Source organism: Siphateles boraxobius, unplaced genomic scaffold, assembly GCF_051911475.1.
Source record: "Siphateles boraxobius isolate OS27281-9 unplaced genomic scaffold, OSU_SipBor_1 68, whole genome shotgun sequence".
Taxonomy (NCBI): Eukaryota; Metazoa; Chordata; class Actinopteri; order Cypriniformes; family Leuciscidae; genus Siphateles; species Siphateles boraxobius.
In genome coordinates, this window is record NW_027509195.1 from 7,354,760 (window position 1) to 7,368,544 (window position 13,785).

The following is a 13,785-nucleotide window of genomic DNA, read 5'->3' on the forward strand; positions in this document are numbered from 1 at the left end:
CCACTGCACAGCTGCATTAAGATGGTTTAAAACAGTCAGCATCTGTTACATTCAACATAACAAAGGAAGCTATACACACCTAAGATGAAAGGTGACTTATGACCATGTCTCTTCACCTACCGTCAACACAGGAGGGTTTATTCCTGGTGGTTCCTGCTACTTTCCCTGGTAAACAGGAGCACTTCACGGTCTGAGATCTCTCTTCTATCTTGTTTTTGTTACAGCACCTGTGGGCCGCAATCACCTCGCATGTCCCTCCTTCTGTCGAAAGACAAAGCCATTAGTAAACAAACAAAAACTCCTGACTCGCCACGTGAATCTACATTTACAATCATTATCTCATGTATGTCATCTTTCATGGTCCCTTTAAACTGCCACATAATTCATCATGCATTTCAATTTAGACATCACAGACAATACTTAGGGAAGATGAGTCACTACTTTAGAAGCAGAGGAGAAGAGAAAGAGGGATATATAAGATTATTTTCCCTATTAACTTTCTTTACTTTTTATTACGTTCCCTTGTCCCTTTATTTTTCCATTTTTATGTTCCCATAGAAATATTCATTTTTAGTTTTTCCTTGTCCCTTTTTAATTTTCCCCTTCATTTCCTTATTCACATACAATAATTTTTATTTATTTTTTATTTCCCCTCTGTATTTATTTATTTTATTTTCCCTTATATCTATATATTAACTTTATTTCATTATCTTTTGTTTTTATTTACTCCTTGTCCCATTCCTTTTTACTCCCAGTCAGTTTATTTTTCCTTTCATTTTCCTGTTCAAATCTAATATTTCTTTATTTACTTTATTTTTTCCTTATCCCTTTTCAAATGTTCCATTCAATGCCTATATTTCTTGATTCACATAACATTATCTTTATCTTTATTAATTAATTGTACCTTTCTTTTATTCTTTTATTTCCTGTATTTCTTTATTTTACCTTATTTTTTGTCTGCATTGTCTATTTTTAAGCAGTATGCTCAACAGTCAGCCAATAAAGCTTTGCTGACTCTGCTGAGAGAAGAGAAATGGCTTCTGTAGGTTCAGGGGTCTTGGTGGCTGCTGCAATTTATATAAGAGTATACTTTAACAATGAGTAATCTGGAATTAACCAAAGTCCTTTAAGGATGACGACCTGTAAGTTACTTTACTTAAAATGAGATCATACCAAACAAATCCAGCCTTTAGAGATAGAAATCTCAGATAAAGATAGAAAATCTTGGACATATTCTTCTCTGAATACTGAACACTATTCTGTAGTGATTTGTTAAAAAAAAAAAAAAAAATCTATTCAGGTAACCTTGAATTCGCAAAGATATTTAGTAAATACACAGTAGCAAAGGGATGACTCAGAAACAGATTTGTGTGAACCAGGTGAATCAAATAACTTTTTCTGACAAGACCACATCAGTTAAACCTATAGCCTACTGTTTATTTCAGTAGCCACAAGTTCAACACCCATGCACAGAGGCCAAATATTAAGGAAGCCCTATATAGTTAATCTAAAATGGAACGTTCTGTAATTAAACTCACTCTCATTTTGGTCCACTCTCACTCTCATCATATTCCAAGTCTTATGAAATCAAACAATAGCCTACATTTAGGCCTATGAGTGGAACAGACTGCAATTTAAGTAACTATTTACTGAATGTTTCTATTCACTACTCCCCGTAGTATATTCACAACAAGACAAGCAAGCAATGTTGTCTGATTCGTGAGTGAATCGTTATTTTCATTGAATCAGTTGATTCAGTTCACAACGCCAATCTAAATGATTCATTCACAGATTCGGTCGCAAATTTCACTCGCAAAGATCCGGGAGCAGAAAATATAATCAACAGTGCATATCAGTCTGCACAAAGTATATCGTATGTCTTCAGACGAGCTGGAATATAGCCCAAGATTAATATAGACCACTTTTATGGTGATTTGCGTTATTTTTATTGAATAGAAAACCGTGAACATTATGGAAGTTTTTTCCGTTGGTGTTTAATAGAAGAAACGAAGTCACGTGACATGGGTTGGGAACAACATTGTCGGTGAGTAAATGATCATTTTTATTTTTGGTTAGTAAAGTGAACTAATCTTTTAACTTTAGCTCTAGCAAACTATCAAGCTGATATTGTAACGTTAATGGCTAACGTTACCCCACTGCGGGTCTTCGAAATATAGTAGCCTAGGCCCTACGTCTTTCATATTACACTACGTAATTATACAAAAATGAGAATTTAAAAATGAATCTTCACTTTAAAAAAGTGGTTTCCAGTCTAGTCTTCAAATGAGTCAAAAATGGCATAAGTTATAATACCAGCTCTGCTGCTAACAAAAGTTTCAGTCATGGCCATAGACCATATTCACAGCAGCGCCATCTTTGATTTTTAACTGGAATGAAAGCGAGGCTGTGAGCAGAGGTGGGCAAAAATACATAAAAAATTATTTTGTTACAAAATACAAATACTGGCTCATGAAATGTAAAAAAATAAAATACAAAATACTGATGTGAAAAATGTATTTAAATAAAATACAAGTAATTAAGTATTTTGAAAATATAAAAATACTCCCACAATAATCTTAAGTCTTTTTTTTTTATTACTGAAAGGTCAATAACAAATAGTAGCAATAACACAAATATGAGACATGTGTAAATTCAAAATGGCGAAATAGCAAAATAAAAAAGAATGGGCATTTCACTAAATCGCTACAGGGCCTGAAATAGCTCCCTCTGACGTAAATGGCATGTATTGAGAGTGAGGAGTTGTCGTCATTGTACAGAGCCCCTCCCCTCCCAAGCCATGTTGGCAGGATTACCGCGGCAAAACAATGAAAACATGATAGGGACATGAAAGGACTTTCTTCCTTTTTTCCCCTCATATTCGTAGATCCGTCTCTGTCCCGCCAAAATAATAAATGTGTGAAAATAATAAATGCGCGAAAATTAAAGAGCTCTGGAATGTTTAGTAGCGCCTCTGTGAAGTTCTGAAGGCGTTGCCCCTGGCAACCGATAGCATCTCCCACCATCATGACCGACAGGCTCAGACCCCGCCCAAATCGGCACGTGACTCCTCACTCTCAATAGATAAGTTCACATCAATGGTGTGGTAGGCTGCCCTTAATAGCAGAACGTGTTTGATGTAGGCTACGTAGCCATATTATCACCATTACTCTACTCGTGCCTTAAAGGACAGGTTCGGTATTTTACACTTAAAGCCCTGTTTTAAGATTGTTTCTATTGAAATAGAACGGTTAAGATTGAAATTTGGACAAATGCTGCTGTCCCAAGAATTTTCGGTTTCTGTATTAGCACCCCTCCCACCTCCACAATGGTTTCATAGGGGCACTGGAACAATATCATTCATAACACGCATTAAACTTTAGTTTACAAAGACGTGAAACTCACCGCGTGGTCTGGGGTGTTCACTGATATGCTCACACAAAAATCGCTGCAAAAGATGCTTTCCAACAGGTGTTTTACCATTCGTTGTAAAACTGTGGACCTATTTTTCCAACGCCTCACAACCGGATATTCTTCTGTTGAGAGCTTGAATAATAGACACTCCAGACCAGTTTGTGGCGATAATGCACCCTTGCCAATGTTTGGATAGCGTAGCCTACGATACCGCAACTGGAAAACTACAGAAAGAATACAAACAACCCCATTTCCGTTTCCGTCAGCGGAGTTATAACGTACCTCACAGAACATCAAATACAAGTCAATGGAGTTGGACAAAAACTATGATAAAACCTGTTGGAAAGCATCTTTTGCAGCGATTTTTGTGTAAAAATAACAGACTGAGAATTTTTGTCACAAAATCAAAATTCCATTTTAATCATAATGTATATGATTAATCATATTAATCATAATATGTGTGGGTTTGTTTTACACACGAGACTCTAAATGTCCTGACCGCGTATGCCTTTTCCATAATAGAATCCCGCTGCGTGCGCAAACAATAGGATTGATGATTATTTTATACAAAATCAATATCAATATTTCTCATATGTAATACGTTTAAAAAGGTGTAAAAACTGCAGATGGATGTTATATTGTGAACGCTTGCTTAGCATGGAGATTTCAGTGGAGTTACGACAGACGCGCTGTTTCATAATAGGTAGGGCCTATGATGTCCTTTTATGAATGACAACACATTGCATTGGTCTCATAAGGCACAATTATTTTCTCTATAATGCCGTTCAGTGTGCAATATGTGTGTGTGTGTGTAGACAGTATATTTTTCACAAAACACTTTACCTTAATGCCGTTTTTAAGAGTTCAAAACTCATTGACTTCTTGGAGGGAGCCCGGTCTAGAGGGTGTCACGTGATTTCCGTGCATCTAACCTGGACATTGCCATTGCCAACATCAGACCAAAAAATATGGCAAAATCATTTACTATGGTGAGTATTTAAGTATTTAAGTATTTGAAATACTCTAAATACACTCCCTCAAAATATTTTGTTACAAACTACATTTTATTTTTTCCACACCTGCAAAATACAAATTACAAAATACACTAAAGTAATTAAATACGTTTTTAAAATACATTTAATTGAAATACTGCCCATGTCTGGCTGTGAGGGATAGGCATGCATCTCTTCAGTGGGTTGTACAGTTATTTAATGTGTTTTTGGATTGTTCTGCTGATGAATCACTGCAAAAATATCTTTCCAAGAAATGTCAGTAGATAAAAAACAAAACAACAACAACCAACAGACAATATAAGCCGTGGAAAATCATAAGTGATCTAGGAGCTTTTCACAGTGGATGCCATTGAAATCACGGTAAGTCTTTCCCTCACAGCCTTGGGTTCATACCTGTCACGGCGCTGCTCTGAATAAGGTCTATTACTAGATGGTTTGGCTTCAATGAGTTAAACAGGCAAATAGCATTGTGGAAATCAGGAAACAATAAAGCTACACTATCTGAGAACTGTTCTGGATTGTTGAGTAGGCCTTGTTTGTGCTTCTATGATTATGAAAAATACTCCATTCCCCAGTGGTGCTTCAGTCAGAATTCATGGGGGTTTGTTTTCTGTAATGCCTAGTCTTAATTACACAAGACAGACCCAGTTTCCTCTTTGATCTATCAAGAGAAGGAGAAAATACTGGAGCTCCTGACTAAAATATCTTGACTCTTCAATGAGCGTAAACAGAGCAGTGGGACTCTCATTTGAGGATTTGAAAAGAGTGGAGGAAAGGGGAGAAAAAAAAAGTTAAATGCACTTTCAAAAATCAATAAAAATGTAAATAGCTTCTCTGTCTCCTGCTTCTTAGGCTCTCATTACCTCTAGATTGAAGTTAGTCAAAGCAGGAGGGGAAAGACAGGAACAGAGCGCTTTTTTAACAGCACATCAGAATATTTTCGAGCTGTTCTAAATATTTAAGCAGGTGACAGTGGACAGCTCAGATCCATGCAGGGATGTGATTGCTTTTTGTATTCTGTCACTTCGTGCGACTCACTGGAAATTGATTGCTGAACCTCAGGGGCTTAACGTTATCTTGTATAGGCCTCCGTGTGGCTCCTTCCTGCTCAACATATCAAACAGAGGGTCAGAGGACTTTTAAAGCTCTGGTAAAGCACTGTCAAGCAGCTTTCATTAAATGGGCCTTGTATGTGTGTATGAGTGCGTATATACTGTACACTGGGGTTCAAAAGTATGAAGACCACTAGCGAAAAGCATTTTTTTCCTACAATTTCTTAAATACAGATTATTGAGTGGAAAAGTGAATTGAAAAATTACATGAATTTGTCATAGTAGCCTACTTGGTTTCTTCGTCTTTTGCTCCGGGATGATTTGAGAAATAAGTGTTTACTTATTTCAAATGTATGCATTACTTCTAGGTCCCTAATCAAATGTTTTATTCATTTTATGTCATAAAGGGCTACACTATTGACTGCAAAATTACAACGCTAATTCAAATTCATTTTCAAACATCCAAAACTATAAGCACTTCTCATTACAATTTTGGGAAGATGGTTGATGTATGTTGCATTCCCAGTGCATAGTATTTGCGACCCAAACTCAGCATTTACTGTGAACTGAGTCACTCTGAGATGTTGAAAACACCAGATCATGATGTCTTAGCATGTAAAAGAACAAAGTGTCATGCTTCACTCTGAAAGACACAGTTCATATTGAATGAAATCACAGCCATTGCGATTTAATAATCACTCTAAGCCAAACCTTGATTTAAGTTTTATTTTAATTAATTTTGGAACCTACCATAATGTTTATTTGTCCTAAAATTGTGCAGATTTGAATTAGATTCCCATAGGCTCAGACTTTTGGACTCCACTGAATATTGTCAACCAGACTACAATACTTACCATTCTCCAATTTCTTTTTTTTTAAACCTTAAACCATTTTTAGCATTTTGGGATCTCTTTTCTAGTTTTTCATCAAATTTATATCTGAAATTAGATCCGGTATCCATTTAAACGGAAGAAGCCAAAAGCAGTCTAGCACTTTGCTGCTGTAATGTTCACTAACCTCTGCAGGAGCGACTCAAAAACATCCCGAAAATTCAATTGAAAAGTCTTGCGTATAATTCCATTAAATGTTAATGACTAAGCAAACTTAGAAAACCTACAGAGTCTCATTGAATGGTGCTGAGTTTCATATTTTTAAAAGACATAGCATAAGGTCACCCTGAGGGAGTGTGGGCTACACCACTGATTGATCTAGCGGATGCACTGATAGCTGCTGTGGTAGGGAATCCTGCATCATACTGCTTACTACAAGGGCTATTTCAGGCACTTATTCAGTTTAATGGATATGAGACCAGGCCATCGGGGACCAATATAGGCTCATTTTCCTGTAGCAGCCGGGGTGCGGAGAGAGAAAAATAGACAGCATATTACACACGGGCTATAACTTTGACTCTTCTGCTGTCTAATTAGCCAGCTGGAGTGTGTGTGTGTGTGTGTGTGTCGTGTCTGTCTGTGTGAAGGCGTAGTGTGTGCATTCAGCCTCAATTGTTCCATTCATCCACAACCATCTGTGTGAGAGTTTTCCCTGACAGGCAGGTTATATCACAACCTCTCAACAGCAAACAAACACACTTTCAGAGGACAAACATACAGAGACAGATGAGCAGGCACAATGGGCCTCTGCCTATGAACACATGAGCCTGGACAGGAAACAGTTCAGTCACATGCACTGCAAAACAGCTAGAAGGGAAACGGGTTGAAGAAAAGAGGAGCTAGTCTGGGTGAGGACACAGAAAAGCTGCACACTGAAAGCAGATCCATTCCTTTTAGTAGTCCATTGCAGTTGTGTAATTTATAATATATGATTGAATCATCTTTCTTACAAGAGTGTAAACACTGTGACTCTGTGGCACTATGTTTGAATGATTCGACATGTCAACCTCTGGCTTGACCAATGGTGTGAGTTTGGGGCTGGACTAACTGAAGTGCTGGGTAGGCACTGATTACATGTAATATGGCTTGCGTAATCAGATTCCAAATATTAAGTAGGCCTACTTGTAATTAGATTATATTACATTTAAAAAATACTCATAATCAGACTACAGTTAGTTTTTTATTTATTACATATTATTCACACAGTGGCAGTAAACCATTCATAATTTATTGATTCTCACACTTCTTTTTCATGTATTAAATATTGAAATATACTTTCTAAACAAGCATATCGCTTATATACATTCAGAAAGTCTTCTAGTTTTGTGAAATTGCACACAAACCAGCCACTTGTCAGGTGACTATAATTACATGAAAAATTTGAGAGGCCATGCAGCATTTGATCACTGGATTTACAGAAATCATTTCACTTTTAAGGAGTGTTTGCATATCGAATCAAATCCTGACCAACATATTAGCCTATTATTTGAATTATTACTCAGTCATTTAACCGTGTATTGCTATGTCTTTGGAAGGCTTTTGTCTTTTTAAACACATTTTTATAATAATTGTTATTATTTTAAAATTATTTATTTTAATTGTATGATTTATTTACTTTTCATTAAACTCACAAACCCTGTGCAGTTCCTTCAAGAAACCCTGACGTAATGTAATATTTAATGCACTTCATGCTGTTCATAGCAAAACATTTTATATATTTTCTTTCTCTTTGTATTTTATAACAATACAGTATAATATTGTCCTATTTAATTCAATGTGATAAATGAGTTAGATCAAAAGTAATCTAATGGTAATCAAAAAGTAGTCTGATTATATGACCTAAAATGTGTAATGTAGTGGATTACGTTACTAACTACGATATTTGTCATGTAATTTGGAATCAGTAGCAGACTACAATTTGTAAGTAATCTACCCAACACTGACTAACCGCTGGCTCGAAAAATAATAAACAGAGTCAAAGTGCTGTCTGACCTGTTGCAATTTCTCAGAAAAACCTGTTCGGAGACATTAAGTAATTGTTTTTGTAATGTCTATTTACACTAAGTGCAAATAGTCTGTCAATTTACACTAATTCCGCCCACCATTGTCTTTGAGAAGGACAATATTGCAAAAGAAACCCATCCAGTAACAGAAGCAGTGGCGTGAAGGACAGTGGATATAGTTTTTGATGCTTTTTTTGCAGTTAGCCTAATACAGCTTGCTTATTTAACCTTCTAGACTCCATTCAAATTTTACTTTTAATGTAATTGCTGTTTGAAAACAGTTTATGAGGCAATAAGGGGCTTTACTTCACAGAGTAGTAACATGAAGCATGCAAGTTATTTTCTGTCATTACTTTATTATTATTATTCAGCCCATACAGCCTGATAAGACAAGTCTTACAAGTTAGTCATCCAATTTTTTTCTTTAAGACTCCTCATAGTCAGTTACATAACCTAGATTGTTTAATTTGATACCAAAAAGTAAGACAGATTGCCCCTTGACTAGTCGATGGTTGGTCATACTGGTATGTTTATGCAACTGGCCCCAGGTCTATTTAAATCAGAAAGGAAACAATAAGGAAATAGGCAGGAACCAAGAATGTTTTAAAGCCCAAAAGCAGAAGGTTTCATTAAGGTGACCTTGTCAGAATACAGGTTTTAGCCCTACACTCTGACAGTGCTGTCAACAGCAGTTGATGAGAGAGCAGACTCATGACACGCACAAAAATCACAACCTCCACCGCTATTACACACTGGCCAGGGGTGTTTATTCCTTTGGGTGTTACATCACAGAATGCTGTCATTCTTCTGGAAAAAGCTGAAATTGGTGAGTACCGTTCACTGATGAATTGCTTTATCCTCGCAACCCTCAAAACAAATTTGTCACTGACGGTGGAAAAAAACCTGTTTCTTACAACCAAGCTGCTTCCACCGAGGCAAAGAATAAACTCTGAGGCAACAAACAGAGGTTATCTATTCCAGTTCACATGAAACGCATCCGTAGCAGTGTATTTTCACTGCTACAGAAAAACATCTACCTATAGAGCAGAAATATTACCAAGTGAAGGAAAACATACACTGCAAAACATCTTTTTTTAATCAGTATCTTCACTACCGTTCAGAAGTTAGATTTTGTAAATGTTTTTAAGTATATGGGGGAGATGGGAAACTTTTGAGAACCTATGCCTATGACTGACCGTAAAATACACCAGAAACACAACATAAATTCACAAAAGTAATATATTTTATTTGTGCAATGTAATTCACATCTTTAGAATCCATACGTGTGCAAGGAACAGATCAAAATTCAATATTCGGCTATCATCTTCTCCATTCTCAGCGGACTGCAATAATCAAATCCCGTGCTCGTTACAAGTTCAAAAATTGCCGCCCCAGGAAGCTTTACCACATGTATTATGGCAGTAATATCAAACGCTCATTGGCTCCAGAGATGGTCTCATTATTGGGAGATACGAGGGTCCGTGGCTTTACCATTGGAGAAAGAGTAACTGCTAACTTGGATCACGTGTGCCTTGATAACCAATCACATTACAGCCTTGACGTCATTAAATTTCGTTCAGAGTTGTGCAACAGTGAGTCAAATCACTTTTTGCAGATACCTTAGATATGAATGAGAAGTGCAGTAAACTGAATCATACCTGTCACACAATTGTCAGGGATTTCTCTTATAAAACAGCATTTATTTCCGGTGAAAACTCTAAACTAGATAAATCCAAAACAGATGTTTAAGAGCAAACAAAACATGTTGAAGATAATCCAATGGGCTTTCGATTCATTAAATGAAAAGCTATTTCCTCATGCGGTTTATTCAGCGTGGTGAATCCTCTCCTTCATTTAGGTACATCCATTTAAGAAAATGGCTTCTTGTCTCCTTCCCTGCGGACCGGATAGCTAGCATTCCACTTTTTTTCTGCTAAGGTTGCAGTCATTGCCTTCAAGTGAATTTGGCGGCTCTCACCTGCTTCTTCACAGATTGCGACATGCCGTGTTTCGGTTGATGTGAGTTTGAATGACAAATGAGCGCCTTCAAAGAGTGGATCGGGATAAGATTCACAGCAATTAATAACTTTAATTCTGCTCTGTACCCCGTGCAAAACTATTTTACACGGCCAGAAAGTACTGGATCTAAAATCTAAAATTAATTTAGGCTATGAAATTATAAAAGGGCAAGTATAAAAATATCTTTGTGATATAAAAGATTTGTCATTATTTTATGTTTCTTTAGCTGTACGTAATAATGTTTACTTTTAAAATGTCAGTACAGTACGTCCATATTGTACTTTTTAGCATCTATCCAAATGAACAATAATGCATGTTTTGCACCTGAAAATGTTATGTATATTGATACCTACATATTAACAATAAGACCAGGCTGGATAGTCAGTATTTTTGTCTTATGCAATATGTGAATTTTTGCAGCAACAATAAACAGATTTAACTGCAAAGCCCTTGTTCCATTAATTTATTTGAAAATGATTCAAATGTTTAAGTCACTCTACAGATGCTCTGCTGAGCGGCTCCAGGACATTACACACTTCGGTTTTAAGTCACTCGGTAGACTTCTGTTGTAGGTTTTGTGTTTTCCTGTAGGAAGATGAATCATCTTCCACGTCTCAGATCTCCTTGCTGCACCATCAGGATTTCTCTACTTGCTTTCGATTTAGTTCCCTATCCATTTTCCTTTAGCTTTTTATGAGTTTTCCGGTCCGTGCCGCAAAGAATCGTGCCTCAAGCGTGCTGCTGCTTCACAGTAGGGATACTGTGCTCATTGTGATGTGCTGTGTTTGGTTTGTTCCAATATAGCACTTTGTATTAGGCCCTGAAAGTTAGAATCTGGTGTAACTACAGAATCCTCTTCCAAATTCTGAGTCTCTCCCACACGCCTTTCGGCAAAACTCCTGCTGAGATGTGATGTGTGTTTTTTCCCTCTCAGCAAAGTTGTTTTGGTTGCCACCCATCTGCACCAGACAGATTTCTGAACTGTGCTCGCTATTGTTGTCTCGCAGAGGACTGTAACTCTGTTAGTGTTGCTGTGTTAGTGTTTCTCTTAATGACCTCTGTTTCTGTTGCTCCTCTCACCCAGACAGACACTCCGTACTGGAGAACAGCCAGTTCTGGACAGATTCACAGTTGTTCCTCATGTCCAAACCTTTTTAATGATGGCTGTCTCTCTGCTCAGAGGTGAATTCAATTCTTTAGATTGCCTTCCGTTGGCTGGAATTTTTCAAGAAACTCGTCTCATAATTACTTTTAGTGTTCTCTGGCGTTTCTTTGGAAATACAATATACCCGTACAACTTCAAACACACTCAAATGGATTCCTGTCAAGTCATTGTGATCTTTGCAAAGGGTAATTAACTCTTATAAAAGTTAAAGGGGTGTATACTAAATTATTTTCTTTTTAATTTATTTTAAAATGGCTTAATTAATATAATAGCTATTTTTCCATTATAGTGCAGCGGTTGCTAGTTGTGCATCAGGAGTTTACATTGGATATCAATTAGCAACCCAACAGAGAGCCAAAAGTGTTTTCTCAGAAGCTTAAATGTTGTTAAAATCGAGTAATTGAAAAATTAGTCAGTACAAAACAGCTCCATCCGTGTATTTAACATATTTAACATAGTTCAACCCATATTTAATGTGCTCCGCATCATATTTTCTTTTACCTTGTTTTTGAGAATGAGAGAATGCATGCAACCTCTTTTAACCTATAATAACAGATGAATTGACACTAAAACATAATTGAGTTTTATTGTACCCTCAGCCATTATGGAATATATGCATGATTAGATGGTTAGTTGAATTTTATTTTATTTGCATTTAGCATTGCTTTTTTCTCGCTGTCTGTGACCCGATCAGAACAGATTTGTAACCCATTTGTGGAACCGCTTTAACAACCACTTTTATAGTGATCTTTGTGTTTGTGTTGAGAGACATAAAATCTGAAATACTATGGAAGCCCGATTTTCCTAAATAATTGTGAGCTAAAGTTAAAAAAATAAAGTCATACTGTGTGATAAAAAGTAACAGTTAAAATATACAGTCATGGTCAGAATTAATGGCACCCCTGGTAAATATGATCAAAACTGGCTGTAAAAAATAAATCTGCATTGTTTATCCTTTTGATCTTTCATAAAAAAAATTGCCAAAAATCTAACCTTTCATTGAAGTAAAATAATTGAAAGTGGGGGGGAAATCACATTATGAAATAAATGTTTTTCTCCAAAACACGTTTGCATTGAATTGAAGCATTGAATTAAATCAATGCTTCAGGCAGCAGGATGCATTAAATTGATCAAAAGTAACAGTTAAGACATTTATAATGTTAGAAAAGATTTCTATTTTGTAATATGTGCTGTTATTTTGAAGTTTCTATTTATCAGAGACCCCTGAAAATTTAAATGTATCACACTTTCCACAAAAATGTTATGCTGAACAATTCTTTTCAACATTGCTAATAATAATAAATGTTTCTTGAGCAGTAAATCATCTTATTTGAATGATTTCTGAAGGATTAGTGTTAATGTTGTGACACTGGAGTAATGATGCTGAAAATGCAGCTTTGCCTAAATAAATTACATTTTAAAATATATTACAATAGAAAACAGTTATTTTAATGGTAGTTATATATTCATTTTTATCAAATTAATTCAGCCTTGGTGAGCACAAAATAAAATTTGGTTTCACTTTATTTTGATGTTCCCTTTAACACACTCTGTTGACTGTAAGTAACGCTGCAATAAATAAACCATCACAATAAAGAGTTAGCAGATATTAAACCCTCTGATGCTCCTCATTTGGGTGTAGCACTTGTTATCTTCGTGGTCATAAGGAACCGGACACCTGAAAATTAAACTTCCTCCTACCCAGTAAAACCAATGTAATATATTTTTGTTCAATAATATTTTTTATTTTGTAATTTGAGAGGATTTGATGGTACTTATTAATATTAATGCAATATTTATGGTTAATTTTTGCCATTGAAAATAATACAAAACATTTTTTTAGACTAGGCCTTTTAAATCCAATTTTTGAAGTCAGATTAGCGCCATCTGTTGAGAGAAAATCAAATAAAACATGTCATTTCATAGTGTTACCACTAGATGCATGTATAGCTCTCGGAGAGGCTTGTGAATTCTTTAGTAGTTTTTGGACAAAATTACTTACTTTTGTTTTAAAGGGACAATGTGTCGTTTTTTAGGTATTTTATTATCTAAAATCAATATTTTTATTCATAAATATGTCCTCAATGGTGTACAAATACCTCTGGCAATTATCTGACTTATCCTCGTAAACAAAGAATTTATTATCTTTATATACATGTGACGGTAGGTCCACGGAGGCTTCCATGTCGTTCCGCCATCTTGAAAAACTATAATAGCAGAGAGGGTCAAAAA

At 35.9% G+C, this 13,785-nt stretch overlaps 1 protein-coding gene across 4 annotated transcripts in view; it reads right to left on the reverse strand.

The window, feature by feature from the left end:
- tafa1a (TAFA chemokine like family member 1a) overlaps positions 1 to 13,785 on the reverse strand; it is a 62,921-nt gene that overhangs the window by 11,773 nt on the left and 37,363 nt on the right. For 2 of the 4 annotated variants that reach the window (XM_077214392.1, XM_077214393.1), the window contains exon 3: positions 121 to 258. In XM_077214392.1, coding sequence (XP_077070507.1) covers positions 121 to 258 — 138 coding nt within the window. Of the gene's footprint in view, positions 1 to 120; positions 262 to 13,785 lie in introns of all 4 variants that reach the window. The other 2 variants (XM_077214390.1, XM_077214391.1) reach the window with 1 other exon arrangement.